Source organism: Chelon labrosus (genome assembly GCF_963514085.1).
Source record: "Chelon labrosus genome assembly, chromosome: 6".
In the NCBI taxonomy this organism is placed as follows: domain Eukaryota; kingdom Metazoa; phylum Chordata; class Actinopteri; order Mugiliformes; family Mugilidae; genus Chelon; species Chelon labrosus.
This window is the reverse complement of record NC_140342.1, coordinates 4,900,462-4,927,481: the sequence shown is the minus strand read 5'-3', so window position 1 is coordinate 4,927,481 and position 27,020 is coordinate 4,900,462. Positions and strand designations below refer to the sequence as shown.

At 42.3% G+C, this 27,020-nt stretch overlaps 1 protein-coding gene across 1 annotated transcript; it reads right to left on the bottom strand.

Annotated features, from left to right (window-relative positions):
• Positions 1–415: 415 nt before the first annotated feature.
• On the bottom strand, positions 416–26,811 carry xrn1 (5'-3' exoribonuclease 1). The gene is made up of 41 exons (XM_084546854.1): positions 26,566–26,811; positions 25,342–25,574; positions 25,006–25,103; positions 23,806–23,915; positions 23,584–23,694; positions 23,408–23,493; positions 23,169–23,256; positions 22,907–23,075; positions 22,566–22,633; positions 22,317–22,454; positions 22,050–22,216; positions 21,532–21,621; positions 20,985–21,141; positions 20,493–20,612; positions 20,216–20,385; positions 19,943–20,060; positions 19,129–19,221; positions 18,489–18,592; positions 17,985–18,119; positions 17,716–17,878; positions 17,316–17,429; positions 16,323–16,421; positions 16,097–16,212; positions 15,756–15,902; positions 15,548–15,637; positions 15,125–15,260; positions 14,953–15,009; positions 14,661–14,793; positions 14,469–14,538; positions 13,957–14,152; positions 13,761–13,850; positions 13,535–13,618; positions 13,020–13,064; positions 12,562–12,642; positions 12,242–12,379; positions 12,015–12,150; positions 7,555–7,718; positions 7,323–7,436; positions 6,398–6,503; positions 6,051–6,229; positions 416–5,919 (listed from the first exon to the last, which is right to left on the bottom strand). The coding sequence occupies exons 1-41, from the start codon at positions 26,638–26,640 to the stop codon at positions 5,581–5,583; spliced, it is 5,127 nt and encodes a 1,708-aa protein (XP_084402980.1). The 5' UTR covers positions 26,641–26,811; the 3' UTR covers positions 416–5,580.
• Positions 26,812–27,020: the final 209 nt, after the last annotated feature.

Here is a 27,020-nt window from a genome sequence, read left to right as displayed (position 1 = left end):
ATGAGCCGGGTTTTGCGAGTCACTTGAGTCACTTGAGTCACTTGACCCAAAATGGCTCGATTGCGAAAGAAAGTGTTTCCAGTACATTCCCTCAAGACATAATAAAGCATAGTAAACACCTAATAAAGGATTATTACAGTTAGGCCTACCTGTTATTGCCATTTATCAGTTGTGATATGCTCCACTGAAAATCATATCAAGTATCTTACATAAGCCTAAACCTAAAGCTCAAAATTAAGCTGTGCACAAAAAAGAAAAAAAAAAAGAAAAAAAAATAATGAGGACATGGTCATTACTACGAAATAATATTTTATTTTCTTATGGTCTAAATGTATGTGGAGTGGCTGCATCACTCACAACGTTAAGTTTCGTTTCTCTGCCGACCGAGTGAATGGCTGCTGACTCCCTGCTCTCGGGCAGTGACTCATGAGTGGCGAATCCGCAGCGGACTCATGAGTGGCGGATCGGACTCATGAGTGGTGGATCCGCAGCGGATCCATGAGTAGCGAATCTGATCCGCTACTCATGAATCCCTGCTGGCTGAGTGCAGGTGCCACTGCTTGCTAGTGGTCAAGTCGGGTAGTAGCCTACATTTTGTGATCTCACTCGGCAGAGAAGCAAAATGTACGTGTGTAAGATGTTTGAATGGTGCCGTTTATTGATTATATATCAATCAAATGTGGTAGGACTCAACTGAGCCGGTTCAACAGACGTCTAGATGATTCTTGAGTCTTCTTTTGTGTCTGGTTCAATGAGCCGGATCCCGAATCTTTTTTCCACCGCAAGTACTGTGATAGGAAGCCACCTGTGCAACAAGTCCAGTCGTGAAATTTCCTCGCTACTAAATATTCCACAATCAACTGTCAGAGGTATTAGTGGAAGCGATTGGGAATGACAGCAACTCAGCCTCGAAGTGACTGGCCACGTAAAATGACGCACTATGTACCTCAGCGCAGAGGTCGCCAACTTTCTGCAGAGTTAATCACTACAGACCTCCAAACTTCATGAGATTATCTCAAGAACAGTGAGCAGAGAGCTTCATGGAATGGGTTTCCATGGCTGAGCAACTGCATCCAAGCCATACATCACCAAGTGCAATGCAAAGCGTCAGATGCAGTGGTGTAAAGCACGCCATCACTGGACTCTAGAGCAGTGGAGACACGTTCTCTGGAGTGACAAATCACGCTTCTCCATCTGGCAATCGGATGGACGAATCTGGGTTTGGCAGTTGCCAGGAGAACGGTACTTGTCTGACTGCATTGTGCCAAGTGTGAAGTTTGGTGGAGGGGGGATTATGGTGTGGGGTTGTTTTTCAGGAGCTGAGCTTGGCCCCTTAGAATGCTTCAGCATACCGAGAGATTTTGGACAACTCCATGCTCTCAACTTTGTGGGAACAGTTTGTGGAAGGACCCTTCCTGTTCCAACATGACTGCGCACCAGTGCACGAAGCAAGGTCCATAAAGACATGGATGAGCGAGTTTGGTGTGGAAGAACTTGACTGGCCTGCACAGAGTCCTGACCTCAACCTGATAGAACACCTTTTGGATGAATTAGAGCCAAGACTGTGAGCCAGGCCTTCTCGCCCGTGTCTGACCGCACAAATGCGCTTCTGGAAGAATGGTCAATCCCATAAACACACTCCTAAACCTTGTGGAAAGCCTTCCCAGAAGAGTTGAAGCTGTTACAGCTGCAAAGGGTGGGCCAGTGTCATATTAAACCCTATGGGTTAAGCATGGGATGTCACTTACATTCATGTGTGTAAAGGCAGATGAGCGAATACTTTTGGCAATATAGTATATCTTTACCCTCTTTAATGAGTACACTGTGTGTGATTCTGTCATTAAAAAGTTAAGTACAGTATATTTCCTCAATAAATGACCAGAGTCTTTATTTACCTTAAACATTAATGGGAACTACTGGAGCATCCTGGTGGCTTAAATTTTACTTTTGACTCCTAAGCCACAGATGTTTCATTAATGGGAAGTCCATCTCTCAAATGAACTAAGTGGATATTATTCTGCCCAATTAATAAAAACAAAACAGTACCACAATCTTCGAATAAAAAATAAAGAAGATCTGAATAATCAGAGTTTTGACTAGAGCAAAAGAAGAAACTGTGTTGTAACAAAAGATTCATTTTATTAAATGGTTATGTACAGCACATTCCTGAATCAAAACAGCAAGTCCTTATCTTTTCATATTCTGTTTCATTTGCCAAAAAAAAACAAAAAAACAAAACTAAACAACACATATACACCAGGTGTGCTTTAATTTCCGAAGTTTTAAAACCTCCCCTTATTGCACCAGAGCCTTAAAGGCTTCAGTCCCAGGGTTACAATGTCAGCCTTTCAAAAGAAAAACAACAACAAAAAAAAAAAACATACTGTAGGCTGCGTTCCTCAAAGCCATTTCATCTGTTGCTACGGCTGCTGCCGTCACTGCAGCTTCGCCACAAACATTATTGAAACGATAATTAGATTGCTTACAAAAAGACCCCAAGGGCGTCTATAAAAAGGGTGTCCATAAAATTCATAGTTTGAAAAAGAAAGAAAAGCGTCTTTAAAATGAAGAGATTTTATATGTATGCTAGTGTAATGAAGTCCCGATGTGTGGAGGTGGATAATAAAGGCCAGAATTTAAAACAGCTTTAGAAAAGCACCAACGTAGACCTTTCAAAGGATTACTCCCCGTGGTGGGAACGTGTAAGACTGAATTTTTTTGCGATTACGGTCACAATGGGTTGAAAAATAAGTACATCCACATTTCAGTGATCAAGTTGGACAGGAAGCTCATCTGTGATCAGCTGTGTGAGGCTGTCATGGCCCACGGCCCACACGTCTGATGGGTAACTATAAATAATAGTGAAATTCAAATGTTTGGCAAATAGAAAGTATACTCTACGTAACATCAGCCAATAGTCTGACAAATTCCGCATAAATCTCTAAAACTCTAATTGCTGATTGGCATATTTTTTACTTGGCAATGTGAAGAATAAACTATTAATTCTGTGAGTTTCCACGTTCACAAATAAAATCATATCCACCGGTGGAAAACCAACGCTGTTCCGTCACCACACACTCGCTTGTTAAAGTCCAGCTAAAGAGCCAAGGGTTCACTGACCGTAGCTCCAATTTGATTTCTTTTTTTTAGTGTACTTCAATAATAATCATGCTTCTGGATGGAAAGACAAGACATTCACAGTCGTCACCTTGGACTTAATCAATAGAGGAAAACGTCTTCATCGGTCCACTTCACACAAACACTGCGTGGACCGTGGCTGATTTACAACCAGTCAAACATTAGTAGGAGCTGGAATCTGGCAGTGAAAGAGTTCCTGCAGGTCCATCCGAACCAAAAAGAAGATCCGACAGATCAGATTGTTTTCTAAAAATATAAAGGAACTGCTAACCTTAGTGCAGGTGGAGTCCAGGTTATGTGCTGGTGTTAAACAGCTCTGCAGCATAGAACCACATGTTGCATGTGTGTGGGGTCAGAATTCTGCCATATCTGCAGGCAGTGTGCACCCAAGATTAACAAACCATAAAAAGTCTAAAATGCTGCGGGTCTGAAAGAAATAAAACGCCATGGACACCGATCAAAAACCAAACGTTAAAACGGCTCGTCAGTGTAGGCCTGATCAATATCACTGATCCAAACCTGACAGAGCTCATCTGTTCTGATACAAACGGCCATGATAGAAGAGCCTTATTTCTGCTTAATTAATACAACACACACCAACACTTTTCTAAAACACGTACTGTACATCTGAGGACTGGTATAGTTACAAGAGTATGAGGATCAAGACCCAAAATGGATCTGTGGGAGGGTTTTTTTTTTTAATCTACAATGTGTGTGTGTCAAAGTTACCGTGAAGCCTCCTTCAGAGCGAGGACGACAGCAGCATCTGCCCTGCCTCCCTGCTGTAGATATACAAGAACAGACTGACCTGACGTGCTGGGAGGCAAGTCAAAGAAATAACCTATTATATTGTATATATGATGTTTCTGTAAAAACAAAACAAAAAAAATAAATCTGTTCTCAAATTTTCCTCTGGTTGGTTTCAGCATGCTGGTTTCAGTTTAAGGAAGAATTTTAAGGCAGCGTTTCACCCCACTACATCTTCTTCATGACTATGCGTTCTTAGTCGTTGTAAATCAAATTTAGTCAGGCTGTTTCCACATCTACTCGCGTGTGGAAACTAATGTTCGCTGCTCAAGCGAGTTAAAGAAAAATGTCGGTTTACTGCTGCTTGGCTTTTTATTTTTGAAGCTCTGGCCATCGGTTCTATCGGTGAATGCTGAGATCCTGGAACACAGCAACATCCCCGAAACTTAATTTGAGTCGACCAAAGCAGAACTGATAACGGTCCAAACCCCATGAGCACTCCACAGCCGGCAATTTGTGGGGACATGTTCAGATCAGACTGGTTTGACATTTCATATTAGCCGTTTCCAGCTTCTTCATTGTTATGCTTTACCTTATCGTACGCAGCAGTGAGCTCTCTATGTGACTGACATTAAAAAAACCCAAAAACTCATTGTGTTAAATATTCAGTCCAATTCAAAACAACATAATCAATAATGGAGAAATCAATCAAGAGACTTATAAAAAAAAATCTCTATTAGAAACGTCTGACTTGCCTGGGGGTTCAGCCTGTTTCATGGTAGACGTGTGGACTTGTCACAGTAGGGAAAGCACATGTGTATATGTTTCATTCATTTCCACTACTGTGCTACTTGGATGGTCTCTTTTCCGTATGTAGGGAAGTGATTTTTTTTTTTATATTTTGGCGTGTTTGTGTGCCTTGAAGTCAGAATGTGGAAACATGGGTGCTATAAGATTTGTTGTATCCTTTGCTGTAGGTATGTAGACAAAACACTGATAGTGGTTTCCATTATGTGGGTGTACAACATAGAGCAAAGAGGATACTGGCTAGAGCCACCTTGACATGATGCATGTCAAACATCTGCATGTTAATCCTAGAAATGTCTAAATATATCTGCTCATGTGATTGGTGGGCATGCAGCGTTCAAGTGCTGAAAGTGTAACAAGTTTAGGTTACTTACTTCTGCCGTGTTTCTGTGTGCATGACAAGTGCCTGTTTTCATCTCGGGGTCACTCACACCTGGGCTTTCCCTGTTGTGACATCCTCGGCCAAGTCTGAAACATTGCCGCACATAGCTGATAGACTAGCCAGAGCTACAAAGATAAAATGCCGGCTGCAAGTTTCCCTTTACGTTTGCTGTAATGAGCAGTATCATTTAATGAAATAAGACTTCAGTCCACAAATCTAACCTCTTTTAAGAAAAGATGCAAGAAAAAAAAAAAAAAAAGAACTATGGCTGCATCCCAGAGTGCACCCATCTTCCAGAGCAGCCTGTGGGCTCACACTGGCCATAAAAACCATCCCAGAGGGGAATGTTGCCAACAGAAGCTGCTCCCTATTCTAAAATGTAGAAAGAATAGGAACATTCACATTGTGAGGTTTTGATCAGAGATGTTGAGTCAGGCTACACAACAGCAGCTGAAAAACACCACACACCCCTCCTCTCTCCTCACACACGCGCACATACATGCTTATCACTCTGACACCTTAGCCGCCTCAAAGTTGACAGCCAGCTTCCTGTGTTTCTTCTTGGAGGCGGAGCCGGGGGTGTGGCCTGTTGCTGGCACGTTTTGTCGAGGCGGCGTGTGTGGGGCCGCCGTCATGGTGGAAGGTGCTAGGCTGGGGTCGCTCTTGGTAGCGTGTTGGTGTTGCTGGTGGGTTTTACCGCTCTGAGGTTCACTCTGGGCTTGCGACTGGCCAGAGGGCTGGTTATGGGCTCTCTGTGATTGGTTCCTGGCAACGGTGTGAGCAGCGCTGTAAAACTCTCTGGTTTCTTGGTTCTTTTTGTTGGCTGACACTCGCTTCTTAGTCACCTGTCGGGGTCAGAAGAGATGTAGAAAGCTGGCTTACCAGACTGGAATTCATCAATATAAATATAAATATAATCAAAAAGAGGAAAAAAAATACTTTGGTATAATAATTAAAGAAATATGCGTAAGCTTACCTGCAAGGGGATGAACTGGTTGTGTGAGCCGATGGGCAGTGTTGTTGCAGGCTGGGGGCGGGCAGCACCAGGGAAGGTCCCTGGTGCTCCATAGAACGGCTGGTTCTGGTGGTGAGGAGGCAGCGCCATTCCCCACAGAGGTGCAGGGCCGTAACCCTGGGGAGGCAACAGCAAACCACCTGGAGGGAAAACAGCATATTAAGAATGTCTGAAAAGACCTCCGATGACTTTGAGGCAAAGGAGAAACCAACAATTAGGTCTTGTTTGTTGTCCTTTGTTAATTGGCTCTCTGCATTTAAACCATACGCTTGTACACATGGTTGTGAGCCCATTCTGAGCAGACTGACCTTGCTGGTTGAAGACAGAAGCCATGGGTCCCATGTTTGGAGGTCGTATCTGACCCACTCCTGGGTACAGAGGAGGTGGGAGAGGGAAGCCTGACCCCACTGAGTTCTACAAATAAAGAGGAGGGCAGAGACAGTGGCAGGTTAGTGAGAGGTTGGATGAATAACACCTTCAGTGATTCTATCGACTACTTAAAATCATTTTGGATGCAAATGTTCAGTTTGCTAGCTGCTTTTACACAAATCCTCAACTTTGGCGGATCCAGTAGTGATTTATAAAATCCTTGGGACAGAATTATTATTATTATTTTTTTTTTTAAATGTTTTTTTTTTTTTTTTTTTTTTTATTTACACATGCAAACAGATACGTTTTGAAATACATGTCATTTCCTGCATCCATTCATTAGAAATGCCATTGCAGCCTAGAAAGATTGGTTTTTCGCAAGACTAGTCTCGCAAGACTCGCAACGAGATTAGTCTATGTGTGAGGAAGATCCAAAACATGACAGAAGCTACAGCTGTGAGAGCACCTTCAAGCCTGAACGCTGTACTGTGGAAGGATTTGGGATTTCCAAGTATAACAACAGAGAAGTGCTGGACAAAAGCAAAGCCACATGCAAGATGCGCTGACTAGAGGTAAAATATTGTGGAAATACCGCAAACGGATATATCTGTACATGAATCGACCGAATTGATTAAAGAAATCCAGTTTTCATTTTGATATCAACTATGCACCTGTAGCATTTTGTGCTGTGGACATACTGTGCCAGCATAATGCCGAGTACTCAAAAGTGCTTTTGTGTTAATTCCTGCTGCAGTAGGTGTCTCCAATGCCACACTTGAAATGGCATGATGACACACACAGACATACTTATTAGAAAAATAGAACTCATTAGAAAAATGGTCATCTGTGTGTGTGTGTGTGTACCAGTCTTTGGAGGACAAAGAAGGCAGCTTTCTCCTTGGCATCGTTTTCTGACTGGCACTGTGGACCATGAACCATCAACCCATTGGACAGCTTCACCTGACACACCAGAAAACCCTGAGGGGCATAGGATAATGTTACTACAAAGTACAAATAAAGAACAACAAAAAATGGCAGAAAATGTCAAAGATATCAGGTGTTTGCTGTACAAGACAAACATAATATACACTGTTACCTGTCTGTTGCGTATGAAGCTGAACTCTGGTGGTGCCATACCCAGTCCTGCACAAACACATGCCAGCTCTGATACCTTGCTGGTCAGCACAGGGTTAGCAGAGGCAGCTGATGCTGGAGAGGGTGATACAGCTGTGTCACCATGGGGGGAGTTCATCTTTGCAGCTAGAGAGAGAAAACGTGATGAAAAGGAGAAGAAGGCACAAACTGCTTTGAAAATGCAGTTGCACCGATTCTGCCTGTGTTTTTTTTTTTTTTTTGATCAAATTTTTATTTAACAAGAATACAAGTTACAACCAAGAAACATGACTCATCAATGACAATAGAGACAGTACAAAAATTGACTGTAACAACTAAATCAAGTAAAGTAAAAAAAAAAAAAAAAAAATAGACAGAAAAAAAAAGGAAAAGGAAAAGGAAAAGGAAAATGGGCACCACCCACCACCCACCCCCCACCCCAACAGCACACTCACAGTGGTACGCTCTCTAGCACCCTATGGAGTATAGATCTGACGTGACACACACGCAAACAAACCCATTCAGGAAAAACAAGGTTAGAGTCTCATTGAGCTTATCTTATAAGTTCTTTCAGTGCGTCAGCTGCTGCACGCCAGTTGTTTATGGAAGCCTCACTAGCGCCATTAATTCTAGCAGTTGACAGTTCTAGATAAATTACATCTAGGAAAGTAAGTGCCCAGTGTCTGATGGTGAGAGAATGGGGAGGTTTCCATCTTAAGGCTATCAACTTCTTGGCAGCTGTTAAGCCAGCTAGTACAGTGCGCTTTTTAAGTTTAGTAATATTAACTTGTGACAGATCAATTAGCAAAAGGACAGGTATAGTCACTGGTATGGTCACTGATACTAATTCAGAAAGCTTGGCTGCCACCTTGGACCAGAACTGTGAAACCGGAGGGCAGTTCCACATCATATGCAAAAAAGTTCCAGAGGCCTTCATAGAACATAGGCCACACAAGGGATCAGGTATCAACTTCATACAATGGAGTTTGCGAGGGGTCAAATATGTTCTGTGTACATAGTTAAAGTGGATCTGCTGGTGGTCGGGGTTACGGGAAGCCTCTCTAATATTTGCCCAGACCTGTGACCAATCAAAATCAGAGTCCAAATTAGGGCAATCATACCTCCATATTCTGTCAAGTGGTAGTTCATTATAGGAGGCCTCCAGGAAGAAATGATAAAGTGCGGATACTAACCCTCTCTTTTTAATTCGAGTGGCAAGTACTTTGTATAGTGGGTGAATGGGCAATGGTTGTTGTACCGGAGCACCATGCGCCTGTAAAGATGATCTAAGTTGCAGATAGAAGAAGAACGAGTTTGCAGGCAAATTGTGCCTGTCTCTAATATCTTGAAAGGTGCGCAGCCCCGTGTCACTATATACCTTGTCTAAAGTGCGAATATTACTGTTATACCAGGCAGCACAAGAGATCGGTCTCCCTCCGATTAATAGGCCATTGTTTTTAAAGATCGGTGTAAGTGTATGCCACTTACAGGAGATTTTACACTGAAGCTCAGCCGCACGCCATGTCTGAATGAGTTGCGAGACTATTGGACCAAAACGTAATTGGCATTGTTTATTGGATATGTTAGCAAAAAGAACCTCCTGCAAGTTCCAGGGTCTCACACAGTTTTCTTCTAGCCTGCGCCAGGAAACTGAGGCATCAGAGTCACGCCACACAAGTAATGGTCTAAGTACGAATGACCAGAAATAAAACTTAAAGTTTGGTACAGATAAGCCACCACTGGCCACTCCTCTTTGTGTGATGGACAGTTTAAGGCGGGGGCGCTTTCTGTTCCAAATAAATTGAGACACACAAGAATGTATTTTGTTCCAATAATTGACAGGAGGAGAGAGGGGAATCATTGAGCTGGTAAAATTAATCCTGGGTAAAATGTTCATTTTGACTATAGAGACACGGGCTCTAAGAGAGTTAGGGAGATTCATCCACCTATCCAAGTCTGCTTTAACTTTATTAAATGTTTTTGAGTAGTTGTGCGTTACAATACGGTTCAAGGACGGAAAAATTTGTATTCCGAGGTATTTAAAATCCTGGACAACTGGGATGCCAACTGGAAATTGCAACCCTTTAGCCGAATCATTAAGGGGGAGTAACGCAGATTTGGTCCAGTTGATCTTAAAACCTGAGAGACAGCTAAATTCTTCACAAATGGACAGTAAGTTTGGAATAGATTGTAGTGGCTTCTCCATGAAGACCAACACGTCATCAGCATACAATGATACGTGGTGATCTGAATCCCGAACTGAAATAGGATGCACATTGGGGGACTGACGAATCATCTGAGCTAGTGGCTCGAGAGAAAGTGCAAAAAGTGCCGGTGACAGGGGACAGCCCTGTCGGGACGATCTGGTGACAGGGAACAGCACAGAGGATAGTTGCCCGGTGAGTACCAGAGCTGAGGGATTTGAATACAGGACCTTTATCATATGAATAAAGTTATTTCCGAAACCCATTTTTCCTAAGACCGCCCACAAAAAGGACCACTCCAGCCTATCAAAGGCTTTCATAGCGTCAAGGGATAGCACTGCAGCTGGTGCTGTTTTGTCTACTGCTGCATCGACTATATGGAGAAGTCGTCTGACATTGTCTGCAGCTAGCCTAGACTTTATAAATCCAGTCTGATCACAACTGACTAATGTCGGCACGTGATTCTGAATGCGTCTGGCTAGCACCTTTGCATATATTTTAAGATCTGCGTTTAATAAACTGAGAGGTCTATAACTACTGCAGTCTACAGGGTCCTTATCTTTCTTTAAGAGTAAGGATATTAGAGCTATATTGACATCTCGTGAAAAACTTCCTTTGTCTATAGATGTCATGATCATGTCTAGAAGTAGCGGACTCAGCATGTCCCAGAATTCCACATATACCTCTGGAGGTATTCCATCAAACCCTGGAGATTTGTTTCTTTGCATGTCGAGAGCTGCTGCCTTAAGTTCTTCCAGTGATATGGGTGCGTCCAGATGCGTAGAGTCAGCCACTGCCAATTGTGGTAGATCTAGTTGGCCAAGGAAGTTCTGACACTTATCTCTATCCAACTGTATCTCTGATTGGTATAAATTAGAATAATATGTGCGAAAGGTCTCATTCACCTGCTTAGGATCAGTTAGAATTTGGCCTGTTGTTGACCTGACAGAAGGAATGTCAGCAAAGTATTCGTTGGTCCTTATTTTGGAAGCTAAGAGATGGCTGGGTCTAGACCCCTGAAAATAGTAACGCTGTCTAGTCCTATGTATCAGGAATTCTGACTGTTGTTTTAAAATATTATTAATTTCCTTTTTAATGATTTCCCGTTGTAATTCAACCTGTTGGGAATAGTTATTTTGTAAAGTCAATTCTATTCTAGCCAAGTCAGCTTCCAAAGCTTGTAATTTGGCTGTTCTATCCTTACGCAGATTTGAGGCAAAACGGATGGCGTTACTTCGTATAAACCCTTTGACTGCATCCCATAAAATCCTGGGGTCATTGACTGAGCCTAAATTAAAGTCCAAAAATTCCTTTAGATGGGACAAAAACTGAGATTTATAATCATCATTTTTTAACAAAGTGGTATTAAAGCGCCACCTAGCAGCACGTTTGGATAAGCAGCCCAAGGTCGCACAGCAAAATACTCCTTTATGGTCTGATAATGCAATAGGTAGTAAGGCAGCATCATTTACTTTTTGAAAAAGTTGTGGTGAAGTGAAAAGAAAATCTATCCGTGAAAATGATTTATGTCTGGCTGAAAAAAAGGAGTAATCTTTCATGGTTGGATTGAAGGAACGCCATACATCTGTCAGGCCAAGGGTCTTGGCCCATGACTGTAAAGCTGCAGTTGCTAGCTGTTGATCTTTGGAGGCGCTCAAGCTAGATCGATCATCTGTATGCCACACCGCATTCATATCTGCCCCCACAATGAGAGAATATTCAGATAGTTCTAACAACTTCTGTGTAAGCATGTCATAGAAAGTCTTGTCAAATTTGTTTGGAGCGTAAGCAGAAATAACAGCTACCTTCCTCCCATACAATTCCACCTTGGCTACTGCTATCCTTCCTGCGGTGTCCGCCCATACGTCCAACACCTTAATATTTAGATTACGTTTACAAACAATAGCTACTCCTTTACTTTTCGCTTCAGCTGAAGAGGAAGCAATTGTGTGGTAAAATCTGTTGGCCATCCGACCAGAGTCTCTGCTTAACAAGTGCGTCTCCTGTAGGAGAGCCAGGTCAATTTTCCGCCGACGCAAAAGAGTAAGGACGCTGGTCCTCTTGTGTGGTGTATTTAACCCATCACAGTTCCAAACCAAAACGGATAAATCACCCATTACTGCATGCTGAACTCAAAGTTAACGACCATGTACCAGTTGTGGTAAACTGACCCATACTGACAGATAGGCGTACAAAATGTGTGTCGATTCTGCCTGTGTTGCGGTAATGAATTATGTACCTAGCTTCTTGGACGATCGTCTCCTGTTCTGCTGCTGGCCATCAGACGGGGTGGTGTTTGTCATCTCTTGGGAAGATGGACTTCCTGTTCCAGGGCTGTCAATCTTAAGCATCTCCTTCAGCATCAGAGTTCCCTTCTACGGCAACAACCAAAAGACAAACCAGCTTATTATTTTACCTCTATCCTAAAAACATTTTAACTCCTCTACAAAAACCACCACTACTCACCATGGCGAAGGACTGTGGAGACAAGGGGCCATCTGACTGGGTGGTAGGTGGTTGTGGAGGAGCAGGAAGTGGTGGGGTTTGCTGGCTACCCTTGGAGATCTTTAGACTGGCTATGAGGTCCTCAAATTCAGTCATAGCCTAAGAGGCAGGAAAACATGAAGAGAAAGCAGAACTTAAGTGGGCTGACATCTTAATCTCCCTTCATGTTCAAACAAGATTCTGACCAAAGCAAAACCTCTATTAGAAAGCAAGTCAAATAAAAAGGAGAAAATGGGTAAGGGGGGGAAAAGGAGATTAGAAGTTTGACGATGTGTATATACCTTGTTAGGTGTGTCCTGTGAGGGGAAAAGGGTGTTGGGGTCTTCATTTTTCTTCAACAGTCTGATGCTCCCAGCTGGGGTCTGCGGATTACACACACAGGTCAGCACAATTCTAACCACATACTGTATTGTAGGGGTTGAACGACTTCCCATTTTTTAAAGTCGACTCCTACTGTATAGACAAACGCCTACGTGACTTTACCACACATACTGGCTGGCAATTTCGAAAAACATTTAACAAACTAACATACAGTCAAGTAAGTCAGGCTGCATCTAGCTTTAGTGAAATGCTAATATCTAGTCCAACAATAACCTTTTACAAACATACAGATTCCTCCAAACAATAATGTTAGAATAACTGTTTTTCATTTCAGCTGGATGAAAGTGTCAGTCTCATGCCTGTTGTTGTTTTATGCTGTTAGGTTGCTGGAGGAGCAGTTTAGGGTGTATGTACTTACAGCCTTGTTGTCGTGTTGATTGTCTCCCTGTTGGTAATGTCCTTCCTAGAATTGGAAACACACAAAGTTTTTTTTCTTGAAACAACACACACACAGTTTTATTTCACATTTCACTGACACGCTTGACAACTTCATACTGCTTAAAGCTTAAGGAGCCTTAAATGTGGGTGATATAACACAAAGTTCCACTAATCAATAAGAGAACCAGAAAGGTAATACCTAATAATGTCTCTTCTTAAACCTTAGCTTGGAAGCCAGACCAACTTCCCAAGCCCACAACTTTTTTTGCAGCAGAAACCTGGTTTGAAACCAACCTGTTGGGAACTGATCATGCTGGACAAATCAAATAGTTTGGGTGGACTTGCGGTGATGGACGGAACAGTAACAGTGCCACAGTCATACACGTCAATTGTGTGGCTATGCCAAGTGATAGTGAAGCTCAGCACCATCAGTGACACATGTGACTGGTGTCCTCTCTTTCATTAAAAAACTCCTTATCACACACTAAGACTTACATTATTGTGCCAGTGAGCAGGAGGTTTGTTGGGAGGTCCTGTGTTCTGCAAAGACTGCCACACATTACTGTACTCCTCTTTATTCTGGATTGAGATAGAAAACATTGCACACATTTTATTCATTGAGAGTGGTGAACAGTGCTCTATTACCTCGAATGCATCTTTGTGCAGATTGCTTGACATATACTGTACATTTACAACTAAATACAGGTGGTTCTGCATTTACCGTGGCTTGCTGTTTCTGCATGGGACCTTTAGAGGGAGAGTTCCTGTTGCCCTGGGAGGCAGCCTTCACCACACCATGTTTGTTGTTATGCTACAGATAAGGATGAAAGATTAAAGAGTTGCACTGAACCAAAAACTGCTTTCAAAGCGGAAACAAACTACGTAGCTGTATTGCGTGCATCCTCCTCCCTTCTTACCTGTGTCGGCACAAAAGGTGAACGTGGTGAGTGGTTGAGGCCGGACATCTGGCGGTGTGAGTTAAAGTTTGCGCCAGAGGCGGGCTGAGGTTTGACGATAGCGGTGAGTTTGTGGGAGGTGTGATCCACTCGGGATCCGTGGGACAGGTTAATCAGAGCGCAGGGAGGGAGGCGGTAACCACGAGGTGATGTACACCTGAGAACACGCAAAAGAAGGGCAACAGAGCTGTCACATGTCTGCTCAGAATCAGTCGGGTGTAGAGTGAAAAGGTTTCATACAAACAGTGAAATGTGGATAATTCTAGAGAGATATATAAGAAAGCAAAACGAGCCTACTGTTTGATCCAATATTATTAAGTACATCAAATTAGCGCTGCAGCAAACAGTGCAACACAGTATTATAATATAAAGTACCAGGAATCAGAATAAAATCGTGAGGTTGCCAGAGATTCCATCAGGAATTACACCAGCTGCAATGATCAAACAGCACACTCACATACCGTACTGCTTACCTGATGTTGAGGCCTCCAGCAAATTCTTCATCAAACAGCACTTCAAACAGAACCTCTGCCTCACGGTCAGCTGAAGACAAACACAGACCATACAATTAATCGTGCACACATGTTACCCTTGAAATGCGCCGAGTCTGTGGTGGAATCTTTGTAAATGGAAGAAAAAAATCAGCAAATTAAAGGAATAGTCACCTCCTTTAATGCCGATGATTGTCCCTCTGAGTCCCAGTGGAACGGTGAAACCCTCCCTGGTGTTGACGACTCTGTCAAACAGGCGATACTCTGAATCCGGGTCTGGAACGACACCTTGCTGCTGCTCCAAGGGCTACACAGAAACACAGGCGTTTATGCTGATGTTCAGTACATAATGTTTATTGATTACAAATCTGTCAATTATCTTTTAAATGAATCAACTGTTTATGGAGTTAAAAATCATCGATACCACATTAAAGAACCAAGACTGTGGGATAAACATAATACTCACCCTGAAGAGGAGATGAGGCTTGACTGTCACGCGGACTTTCTTAGTGCTTTTCTTCACCTAAAAGACAAACAATGAGAGCGAGACCCAAATAGAGAAGTTAAGAGAGATGCATATGAATGGGATATAGACAGTGTAACAGATGTGGGTAATGTTTAAAGCTGTTGTCAGTCACCTTGGCCTTCTCCACTGCTTCCTCGATCTTCTCCACGATGGCCGAGTCCAACACTTGGAGGTCACACGACGACCTGCTGATGGAGCTGACTGGGTGACTTTTCAACCATGAAGTGATTTCAGCCACCTTCTCTGCCCTGTGGGGTTGTCCAATAACACCATGGTTCATTAATCAATTCAAGTGTTAAAAATAAGCATTCAACAGAGAAAAGTGAAGCTACAGGAAATGCCTTTTTAATCTAGGAAAAGTTCAAGGACATGATACTACTACTGTACATAGCAGTTTAAACCAGCTATGTACTTTATACAGACCTAGAATAAGCTACATGCAGCTAAATCTCCAAATATAAGAAACAAAAACTAAAAACACTGGGACACAGAAGCTGGTGTTTTTTTGCATACTGGTGTGAATGTGTGGTTTTACCCGTTCTGGTCCTCTCCAGGCCAGATGTCATCTTCATAGAAAACATCATCGTGACTGTTTCTGGACACCGTGTTAAATACCTCTGAAAATCTATGAAAACACAAAGACACCATTATTTCTGTGTTCATGTATTCAAAAACAAAGCATGGTATTATTATTAGCAGCAGCCTGATGGCAGATGGTGAGAGAAGGAACGTTTTTTTTTAACCTGTCCAGGTATTCAGATAGCAGCTCCTCCACAGCAGCCGAGTAGAGCCACTCTTTTTCAGTTCTCTTGGTGTATCCAGGGACCTCCTCGTTCTTCTTGCTGAACTTCAGATTCAGGCCAACATTAGATTTTTGCTCCCCACAGGGACTGGACACAAAGAAGAAATTATTAGACCAGAGAAAAAGACTGCAGGAAAACTGTACTTGAATTCAATTTCTTTATAACTAGTGGAACAATATACAAAAACATGTTAACAAAAGCCAAATTGACAAGACAGATATGCGTGACAAAAAAAATGGCAACATAATTTTTATGTACAGTATACAGTATATAACACTGACTTCTTTTTTGAGCCTCTGCCGATGAAGATGCTTCCTGAGAAGCGGGAGACGAGGTAGCTGGTGATGCCGAGTCGAGAGGCCAGAATGTATCCAGGGCTGTACTTCACACTGTATTTCTGCAGAAGTCACACAAATATACACACACATCAGGCACAAATAGGAAGGGACTCAGTCTCAGAATTAAACCTACGTCTTAAATGAATGCTTCCACCAGTGTGTGCCTTACGTGTTGGTTCTGGATTAAAGTATCCAGCTGTGGCTCATGTGGCACGTTGAAGACCACTCTTACTCGACCTTCTTTGATGACATCGCGAGAATCTTGCACCTGTTGGGAAAATTTGAAAATGAGGATGACTTGATTCTCTAAAGGTGATAAAACTTAAAGGCTTGTTCATTTGACTTAGCTGTACAGGGAAGAATTCTTACATCAATCATACCTACATAAAAACTATGTATAAAAACTATGATGCCATGTCACATCCTCACTGTTTATTTGAATTTTTTTTTATGAATGAGCAACTAATATTTGATGCCTCACAGTCAAATGTTTGCATTTCTATCCTCAGATCAACTTTCTTGTCATGCACTATGAGGCTGAGCACTACCTTTTCTTTACAATTATTAACAAATAGAGGGTCACACTGAAAATGTGGGTCCTGCACAGAAGTGTTTTGTATTCTTCTCTCGTGGGCTCCACTGCCTTAAATCCATGCAACTGCTCGACTCATTAAGTTTCATCTGCCATATGCCAGCATTTTACGATATTTGCAGATGAGACACTTTGTGCAGTCTCACTCTCGCTCTCCACAGGCACTTAAAATCAGACCAGGTCTGTTTTTTGCCTTTAAACCATTAACTGAAAACCTGTCTGACAGCATTTAGAATGACATTCTGCCCAAACAGGCTGCAGACAGAAGAAGACGATGATGCTCCAGATGTGCACATTTTTTCTTATTGCGTTTATTGCATACCATGTTTAAAAAGAAAAATGGATGCTGAATTTAACCCTAACCACAATAATGATGGTTCAAATGTTCTGGCTGTCTCCCAACCAAGACAACTTCTGAAGAGACGTCTTTAAAATACTCAGCCTCTACTAAACCTAGTGGTCAGGTATTAACTGCTTTTGTAGATTGTAGGCATCGAGAGTGAAATGTCTTGCCTGGAACTTGACTGGATTTGGTTGGGATAAAAAAAAAAAACTAAAAAAAAAACATACCTCTCCCATGGCACCGTAGTACGGATTTCCCACCATGAAGACGGTTGTTGTCGGTGGAAAGAGTTCTTCTAAGCTCGTAAAGGTGGTCAGAGATGAGTAAAAGGCCTTGATATCCTGAAAGGATGAGGGGAGAATTTATGAGTGTATGAGTGATTATAGGTTGACTTAGCAGGAGTTAGACACATCCGTCATAGGTTATAGTTTAGTGGAAATCAGGAAATAATCTCATTTAAAATGCAGCATCAGTAGTGAGTGTGTGCACTGGCTTAAAGCCCGGCTGGGAAACGCCACGGGCTTGGCACAAAATGGAGGTTTGTGTGTGTGAATGCAAAACTTAACAGCATACTGTATATGCTCCAACACTGACTACAGGTGGCTTTAACTTTTTGTGCGCAGTTACCTTAACCACAGTCTGGTAGGCGAAGGGGAGGACCTGTTTGGCCCACTGTTTCTCCAGTTCCACCACCCCATTGGCTTTGGGGACGTATTTCCTTCCTGTCAGCAGCTGGCCGTACAAAACCACCGCTGTCTCATTAATCACAATGCCTTTTCTCTTCGAAAAACTGAGGATGAAAAGAAAAGACTTAAGAAAGGAATCATAAAAAATAGCTGTGGGTTATGTTTAGGTTTGGAAAGAAGTTTGCGGCTGAACTGTACTGTGAGCCTTACTGTTCTGTGATTCCTATAACATCTTTAACCCATTCTTTCTGCTCCTTGTCAGACAGACAGGTGACTCTGGTGGGAGGAGGAGTGGACGGCCTGTCATAGACTCGTTGGACACCAGGCGGCTCATCTAGACAAAACCTGAAAACGGGGCGCAAAATGTCCTTTAAAACAGCTGATTGATCCTTTACACAGATACAAAGACAAACTGTGGATGAGATTTCACCATCTGGTATTTTACAGCCTTAGGGATCTGTTTTTCCATCCAGTTTTTGTGTGTCTATTTTCATCAACATAAGCTTGTCATTTAATTTCTTTCCAACTGTTAAAGTGGTATCCTCATACACTGGTCTTTAATACACGAGCGAAACTTATTTACAATTTGCAAAACCTGCTGAGTCAGAAGGCAAAGTAGCAATATTTAGCTTCTTGTGAAAATCAGTACAGTATAACTATCACCAGACACATTTAATTCATCATTACTGCCAAAGTCCCCGTGGTCATTCTTACTTGGTGTCTCCATCGGACACTGCAACAATGCGAGCTTCCTCTAGATGGGGCCAGTTGACAAACACGGACTTCCCCAGAACTTGTGAAGCAACGTGATCACATATCTAAAGTTACAGAGGAGGGGGGAAAAAAAGCCAGGGATGAGGGAGACAGACAGTTACACAGGGGCTAGGACAAGTGCAGACACCAATGTTTTTTTTTTTTTTTTTTGTGGTTCATTTTCTATAAATTAGAAACAGCTGATTTGGAAGTAGTCACAGATTTTAAATTTAAAGATACTTACTAATAGATGGCATAATGAGAAGATAAATCTGCTAACAGGTGCAGAACCTCTTTGTCTTAGTCAGTTAAATCAGTTTCAGAGATCCTGTTATTAGCCCTTCATTCATTCCCATAATCTTTAAAAGCTGTGCGTCAGTATCGGCCCATACACAACATCTGCAATGGGCGGCGAGAATAATCCACTAAAGTATGATTCATATAGGTTGCATTACATCATGATGTGCTGCCAATTGCTTCCTGTACATACATCATGCCCCCCAGGCCTCTAAAATGTTTGGCTATGACAAAATAAGATTGGATTATTATTACATTTCAAGTAATAAACTTTGTTAGTAAATAAACACAAACAAATGCTCACCGTTTCTTCCTTGCTGGGGAGGATATCCAGAATCATGTTTTCCGCTCTGCTACTCTGCTGGAATACGACCACCCCGCTCTTCTTCTTATAGAACTGAAGACAGATTGAGAATGTAAGCGTTTAACAAACACGGAGAAAGAGAGAGGGTTATAAAAAGCTCCTGCATACATTTACATTTCTATGCTTGTTATTGTTTCTTTATGCTTAATATAATGATTTGTGCTGTTTTTTAATTTTAATGTTTTTATATTTTTATACTGTGGAGTAGCTGTGACGAACCAAATTTCCCCCCAGGGATGTATAGAGTATTTCTGATTCTGATGCTCGTCTTTTTTTGCTGTTGTTGTTGTTGTTGTATTGTCTTGTCACCCAAACAAACTTTACGTCAAACAAATCAGCTGTTACTGAGGGATTTCAGCAGACTTTAAGTTGTGGCGTTACATTTGGTAACGGTAAATGGCCTTGCTTTTATATAGTGCTTTTCTACCTATTGGTACTCAAAGCGCTTTACAGTCACAGACACATCTACCCATTCGCTCACACAAGCACTCACATATTCACACACCAGTGGTTCAGTGTCTTGCTCAAGGATACTTGGCATGTGGCACATTTCGGGGATCGAACCGCTAACCCACTGGTTCGTGGACAACCCGCTCTACATACTGAGCCACAGCCACCCATTTAAACAGTTTTAAATGGTTTGCTCCAGTATAGGTAGATTTAGGCTAACGTAACCATCATTCATTGGCTTAGAAGTTACAAATGTCATCAGACATCCAACCCAGTCATATTGTGTATTCACGCACACATCTACCTTGTGTTTGATGTGTTGCAAGGTGGGGAAGCCACAGAAGTACAACGATGAGCGGTCAATAGGCCTGCTGACGTGGTCTAATGGCACTTGCCAAGCATCCATGGGGATGTCGGCTTTCCTGTAACAACCAAACACCACAAAACAATAAACCTGCTGGCAACACAAAGCTTCATCTGCACAAAGCAGGCGTAATGGCTCGTTTCCTTTGGTATAGCCCCTCAATATGGCCAAAATAATAATAATAATAATAATGATTTAACATTGTGAATCTACCTGACATGGCAGTGGACGATGTCAGGGAACAGCTGAGGTAGGGTGGAGGTGTATGTGAAGTCTACTTCATTGTCATACATGTAGACTGCACATTCTGTGTGACGATTTCTGGCCTTCTCCTCTTTCGTCAGCTTGTCATTGTTGAGCTCCATGGCTCCTAGTAAGTGCCTCTGTTCAATAAACACACAAGACATAGGTAGAAATAGTCACAAGATTAAAGACTGCAACTTCTGCAACACATCAACACATGCGGTATTATTTTCTATCCGGTTCATACCTCGTCTATGAATGGAATGAGCACCACGGCTTCCCATTCCTGCTGCTTGCCATTCAGGTCAGTTTTGAAGTCAGGGGGGTAGTACTCAATAATGGTCGAGTTTTCACTGGTCATCAGGTGCTGAAACATCAAAAATAGTATATTAACATCGAACATTTATGTCTTAACTCATGTGCAAACCCAGCTCTAATATCACAACTTAGAGCTAGCTCTGGGGGCTATGGGTTCTGTAAAGCATCTTGAAACAATCTGGAAGTTGGATGATTTGTATTTGATGCCATATGAATAAAATTGTAATGAATAAAACTGAACTAAATACTTCTTTCATATGTAAGTAGATTTATGATAGCTGTAGAAGTGCATCTTAGTATTATAGCTTCAAAACAAAAAGGACATATTAGTTTAGTTGTTGACATATGTGTAACAAATTTCTACACTGAAAGGTGTGAGCATAGATACTGTACATGTTCTGTACATGTGTGAGTCTCTTACCCTATAGCACTGAGGCAGGAGTTCCATGCTGGCTGCAGGCAGGACTGCCAACAGCTGCTGGAAGGGCATGAAGGGCTTTCCAAGGTCAAAGGTCAACTTTAACCCAGATATATTTCTGATGTCAGACAGGAAGGGAGCATAGTGGTAGGGGTAATACCTAGAAAAATGCAGACACAGTATTTATGACTGGTTTCAGAAAAATGGAACAAACTGACGTGACCGCATTAAACAACTTATTATTTTCCTCCTCCAGCAATAAATGCATCACTTCACATAGTCAAGAGCGCCAATGACTTATGACAGTCTGCTCTTTTCTGATTTGGTTGGCCAAGGTTAAAAAATACTGTAGTATTCGCAAAACCTGGTCTTGCAGTAGATAATTGTGAGAAACTTCTCTGTGCGCAACTACTCATGTGAAACGGTATCCCTCACTCCCACTATTCAAGAGACTATTAAACTATCTGACTTCTCCCAAAATGAAAAAAAAAAAAAAAAAAAAAAAAAAACAGAGCCGAGAGTAAATGATGTGGAAGAGAGAAGTACTCACCAGCTCCAGGACTGAACTCCGTGGTAATAGTAGTGGAGAATCCACTGGATACCTTCCACATAACACTTGGCTTGCTTGGCTAGGAACTCACTGCCAATGGAAGGAAGAAAACAACGTTTAGGGTCACTAATCGAGTGCAACTTCATATGACAGACAGGAGATGATTTCCGTGGCGTTGCAGGACTTTACTTTCCCGACATTTGCCATTCTGTGCAATACTTTGGTGCTAGGCAGAGGGTATACAGGTAAGAGAAGAGGCACACACAGATTGAGCTGTTGCTATTTTCAGTTGCCATTACAGGATCTCAGGCTATGTACTTAGAATAGATGCCTCCCAACTGCTTCTGTTTCTGGCACAATGTCACTCCACAACTTCGCATGTGACAAATTTATGAATAAATGCTTAAATAAATACTTGTACTTTGTAATCTAAATTCCACTACACCTGCACCTACATGAAATACAACAGAACCCTGTTGCCGAATTAGTCTTGTGTGCGTTTGTGTCTGTAAACTCACTCGGACACGACATCCACGCCCATCTTGGTCATATAGTATGTGCGCTTGTACTGTCTGAACTCCGTTTCAAACATATCGTCCTCCTCTTCCTCATCCTCTGCTCCTTTTCCTTCTCCGACCACACCATCCTCTGACGAGGACAGAGCTTCCAGACAGAGGGCAGAGTCCTACACACATGCCAAATTACAGGAGTTAGTCATTACAGAAAAGACATAAGACATGAAAAATAAAAAGAAATGTTGTTTCGTCTTGTCACGGCTTCCCTACTTCTTTCTTGTTGGCGTCTTTGCTGGCGGCTTCCTTCTCTGCTGCCAGTCCTGCAGCCTCGTTCAGATATTTGTTCCCGACTTTACTCTCAAACCACTTCAGGTCCACAAACACCTCACTAAAATGCTCCCTGTCAAACTGGAGGGAAGCAGGACAAGGAAAGAAGAGACATTAAAGCTTTTATTAATGCCGTATTCTAGAAGTCATTTTAACTTTAAATTATCACTGAAAATATATGTGGTGTCTCACCTCAGCAAGCTTTTCCAGGTATTTCTCAAAGTTTCTGAGGTTTAGGTGGCCATTCTCATTCAGATAGCCTGTGACGGAAAGTTCTGGTTACAATGGTTGACGTGTACAAACCATTTGACCAGGTTGACTATTTCAAAATCATGAGTCGGCAATACTGTGTGTGTGTGTGCGTGTTTTGGAACACCTATGTAAAGGGTTGTTTGAGAGTTAAGATTTGGTTTAAGTTTACAATTAGGCAATTATAAGGAGAAAGGTTATGCTAAGGGGCTATGGAAGGCATAATGTCAACAAATGCCCTCACAAACATGGACCAAGGCTACAGACATATGTGTGTGGCTCACCTCCAATGCTTGGTAGTACGCTGATGTACGTCTTGTACAGTAACGGCAAAGCATCGTGATTGATGTGAAGATTAGGGAGGTGAGGGATGAAATCGTTTCCTACTAGGAAGCCCATCAGGATCCAGTCGTCTATTATTCGCTCCAAGCTATAATTAGCACCCATGTGATCCTGAAGAAACCCAAACATAATGAGAATACAGATTACCCCTGATATATACCAGTAATATTAATTCAAAAACAATAGCACATGTGTGTGACTCACCTTGAGCCCAGAGAACTCATAGTCTATGTACTCCCTCATCAGAGATAAGTGAAGCAAGTGAAAAGTGGTCTCCTCTGGAGCTGTTATCCTGAAGAGAGAGAGAAAAAAAAAAAAAAAAAAAAAGAGTTGACAGGGTTCAGAAAAGAAAATGAAGATGGCAGAACAGAGTGTGTCAGAAAACAGAGTTTAAATGTGAAAAAAACAGGAACATATTTCAAAAAACAAAATGGCAAGAGAACCTTTTCTGGGATTTCTTCCCTCCAAAGCGGACTTCCTCCCGGAGCAGGGAGAAATTTGGCTCATGGCTGGTCAAACCCAGCATAATCTACAACAGAGAGAGGAAGAAAGAGTGTAGAGACGTTTTGACAAATACACATGTAGAACATTAACATCCATATGCAAATCAAAGCCCTACCAGGTCAGCATCCAGACCATACAGGCAGTGTCGGGTGTTCGGGTTGTGACCCGGCTTTGCGTTTTCAGACCGAATAAACTCCATGATCTTATGTTCTCCCTCCCCTGGTGTCTATAAGAAGAGAAACGGAAACTTAATACAAGCAGCTAAGCGGTGGCAAAAAGTACATGCTGCCAGCTGGCTACTTGTTTTACATAAATAGCTGTACAGACACACACATACCTCATGGCCAGAAAGGTAGACTTTGACATTCTGCCATATCTTGTCAGTGGAGAGCTTGTTGTGGACAAAATACTTGAGCTGTTCCTGAAGTCTCGCCATGAAATCAGTGCCTGGAGGAAAAATATGTGATTACAGGAGACGGTGTTAACTTTCTACAGACAGGCATGTTTACATAGGATTTGCTAGCACTGGATGTCCATGTAAAAGAACACTGCTATATTTCTGACAAAAATTGTTACGGCAAAAAAACAAAACAAAACACTGTTGCTATGATTACACTTAAAGTGTGTTCTGGTGGTTTCAGTCCTAAAACCATTGCGATCGGATCATTTGATCTCTGGTGTGTTTGTCTGTTTGGTTTGGAGTAAACTAAATAGCCAGGCCTAGAGCAAACAGACTGCCGAGAAGGATGGACTGAATAAACATTTTCCCCAAGTTAGGATATGTTCAGATATCACATACTCCAATGTTCTCTTGCACAGATTTGAAATCTTTATACCACAGTGCGCTGAGTTTAATTGACAGCTTTCACACCAGCCTAAACAATCAAGACTGAACAAACAAGCGTGCCTGGTTTCACTGCAAGAGTTTAATAATGTGCTCTATAAACAGGTAGAAACTATCCCACATGACAACAGCCATCTAACATAAAGTATTTGGAGCAACCTGGCCGGTAAGACTGAAAAGCAAATAAAGGAAAAATAATGTGTGGTGTTAACTGTGCGTAACATTTTAGGGAGCTTTCAAACCTATATTTTGTTCCAATTCGGGGAGTAATTGACACAATATTGTTACAATATTGCATTTAACCTCGGTTCGGTTCGTGTTCGCAGGTCAACTGAGACAAAGCAATCGAGACAAAGTTCTGACACACGTGAGACGGCGCCCTGCTGCTGCCAGACAACTCTGTCGAGTGCGCACTTTCAAAACATGCATCAGGTAAATTAGTGGTCATGTAATAATAACAAATGCTGTATCAGTCCACAGGCAACGCATGTTCACTCGCTGACGAACCGAACCAAATGGACCGCTGCGGGGAGTGATTTCAAGCCCTTACCAGGCTCAGCTCGGTTGATTTGTTCGGGGTTGGATTGCGATTGCTGTGCTCACACCAACCCAAACAAATCAACCTGGAGGGGAAATGCTCCCGGTTTCCGGAACAACCACCAAGGTGTGAAAGCAACCTTAGACGATCCTTACCAGGCGTGATACAGTTGGAGTCGAAGCGAGCCTCTGTGGGAAGCACCTCTCCTTTATCCAGTGCTTTTTTTATCTTTTCCTCTGCTTCTTTGGCAGACCTAGACACACAGACACCCACGCACGTAGATATAAAAGAGAGCAGGTCAAACTCAGAGTCTGTGTTTTTGCCTGTAGTCTGGTTTATCTCCAGTTTGTTTGGGGCTCATTCTGCCTTAGGAAATGTTTTAGGACTACAAGGACAGCAACTGCACAATAACAATAATTGCAATAACAACGACAACAACATGACAACATGCAGCCAGGCAGACATTTGGCATTAAACGTATCCATCTCTACCTGAATCTGCGCCCTCTCTGCTGGTTCATCTTTGCCCTCGGCGCCACTCCGTCCACAGCCATGAAGAAGACCTTGCGAGGCTTGACGATCCTGAAGAGCACCTCCAGGTAGTGGAAGATGTCGGCAAAAATCTTTTCCTCTGAGATGCGGAAGTGGACATCCTCGTCGTTGGGGTGGGAACACTGGTGGATGATGCCATTCATGTCCAGGTAGAGATTGTCAAATTCTGGAATCTGAGGTGACAAAGAGAGAGAGAGAGAGAGAGAGAGAAACTAAAACATATTCTGGGATATTTCTTTTAAGTGAACAATTTATTTAATTGGTTATTGACCAACTGTCTGGGAGGTAACAGTGAGAAACTTGCCGTGACACACAAAGGTATGAGAAACTCATAACAGCGACACATAGGTTTAATAACATGTTATTATGTGTCTCACGCTGAAGGGCACGCCGCAGTAAAAGTTTCATAAGTGTCTAGCGCACATAGCCACTGTTATGCAGCGTAAACCTACTAGCATAACATAAATCTCATTGCATAAACCCACATGTCAGAGCAGCCTGATGCAATGACACTGACACTGAACAACGTCCAGCTGATGAAACTACTCCTCAAGCTCTGAAATACTAGCTTCCTCACTGCATAGGGAACTAGGTCACTCAATACCCTTCCAGTGCTGTTAAAGTAGACTAAATGACCATGTGGTAGAAGGTTAAGTGATATCAACTGCACGCTGACCACTTACAGCAGTTTAAAAAATAATACACAAACACTGTAAGGCACCGTGGCTGGACACAACCTGGCAACAATAACTATCTGGAGTCCCTATACACCTCTTGTTAGCGTCAAGTTAGTTAGCTAGCTGACTGTGAGGGGTTCATTGTTGTTTAGAATGTTCTTGCCCAACAAAGACCTAAACTAGCCGGTGGAAACACATTTATTTTGTTTACTTTGACCTCCTTAACGTGAAGACATACACGCAGAAGACCAGAATAGCAAGACTAGTAGTGTTGGAATTTGGTAAATAACGTGACGCATGTCGTACGTTTAGCTAAATAATGAAATAAAAGGTGTCTGGAAACAAGAGAGCAGTACGCTCGCCGGGACGGCATTGGTGAGGTACGTGGAATAAAAGTTCCACGGCCCGCTTAGCAAACAGCTAGCTACGCTAACACTGCAGCAACAGCGGAGGGTGAAGCTAACCCCAGTCATCACTGGTTTCCTACCTGATGTTCCTTGACAACTTCACTGAGACAAGGGTAGCGCTCGGAAATCCATCGGTAAAATTTCGGTACTCCCATCGTCAACGCGAAACTTTCAGCCACTGAATTAAAACGGCAAAGAGTAAAAAAAACAGAAATGAGAAGTTGTGCTACGTGTGTAACCGAATACAGCCAGGGTTTAACTGGGTAACATGAGAACTTGACTTGGAGTCCGGTTTTGTTTCCAGCGGCGGCTAACTAGCTAGTTGTCCGTTGTCCGTCCGCTAAAACCTTCCGCCACTTCTCGGGAAACGAAACTCGTTCCATTTTCGTTTTTCTATTGATTGATTCTTCTATCCTCCCAGTTACAGGATTGTTTTCACTGGCAGTAAATATATGGAATTAAATTAATTAAATAGTGTTATTAAATTTATTCATCTTCTGTAACCGTTTGTCCTGTGAAGGATCGCGGGGGGCTT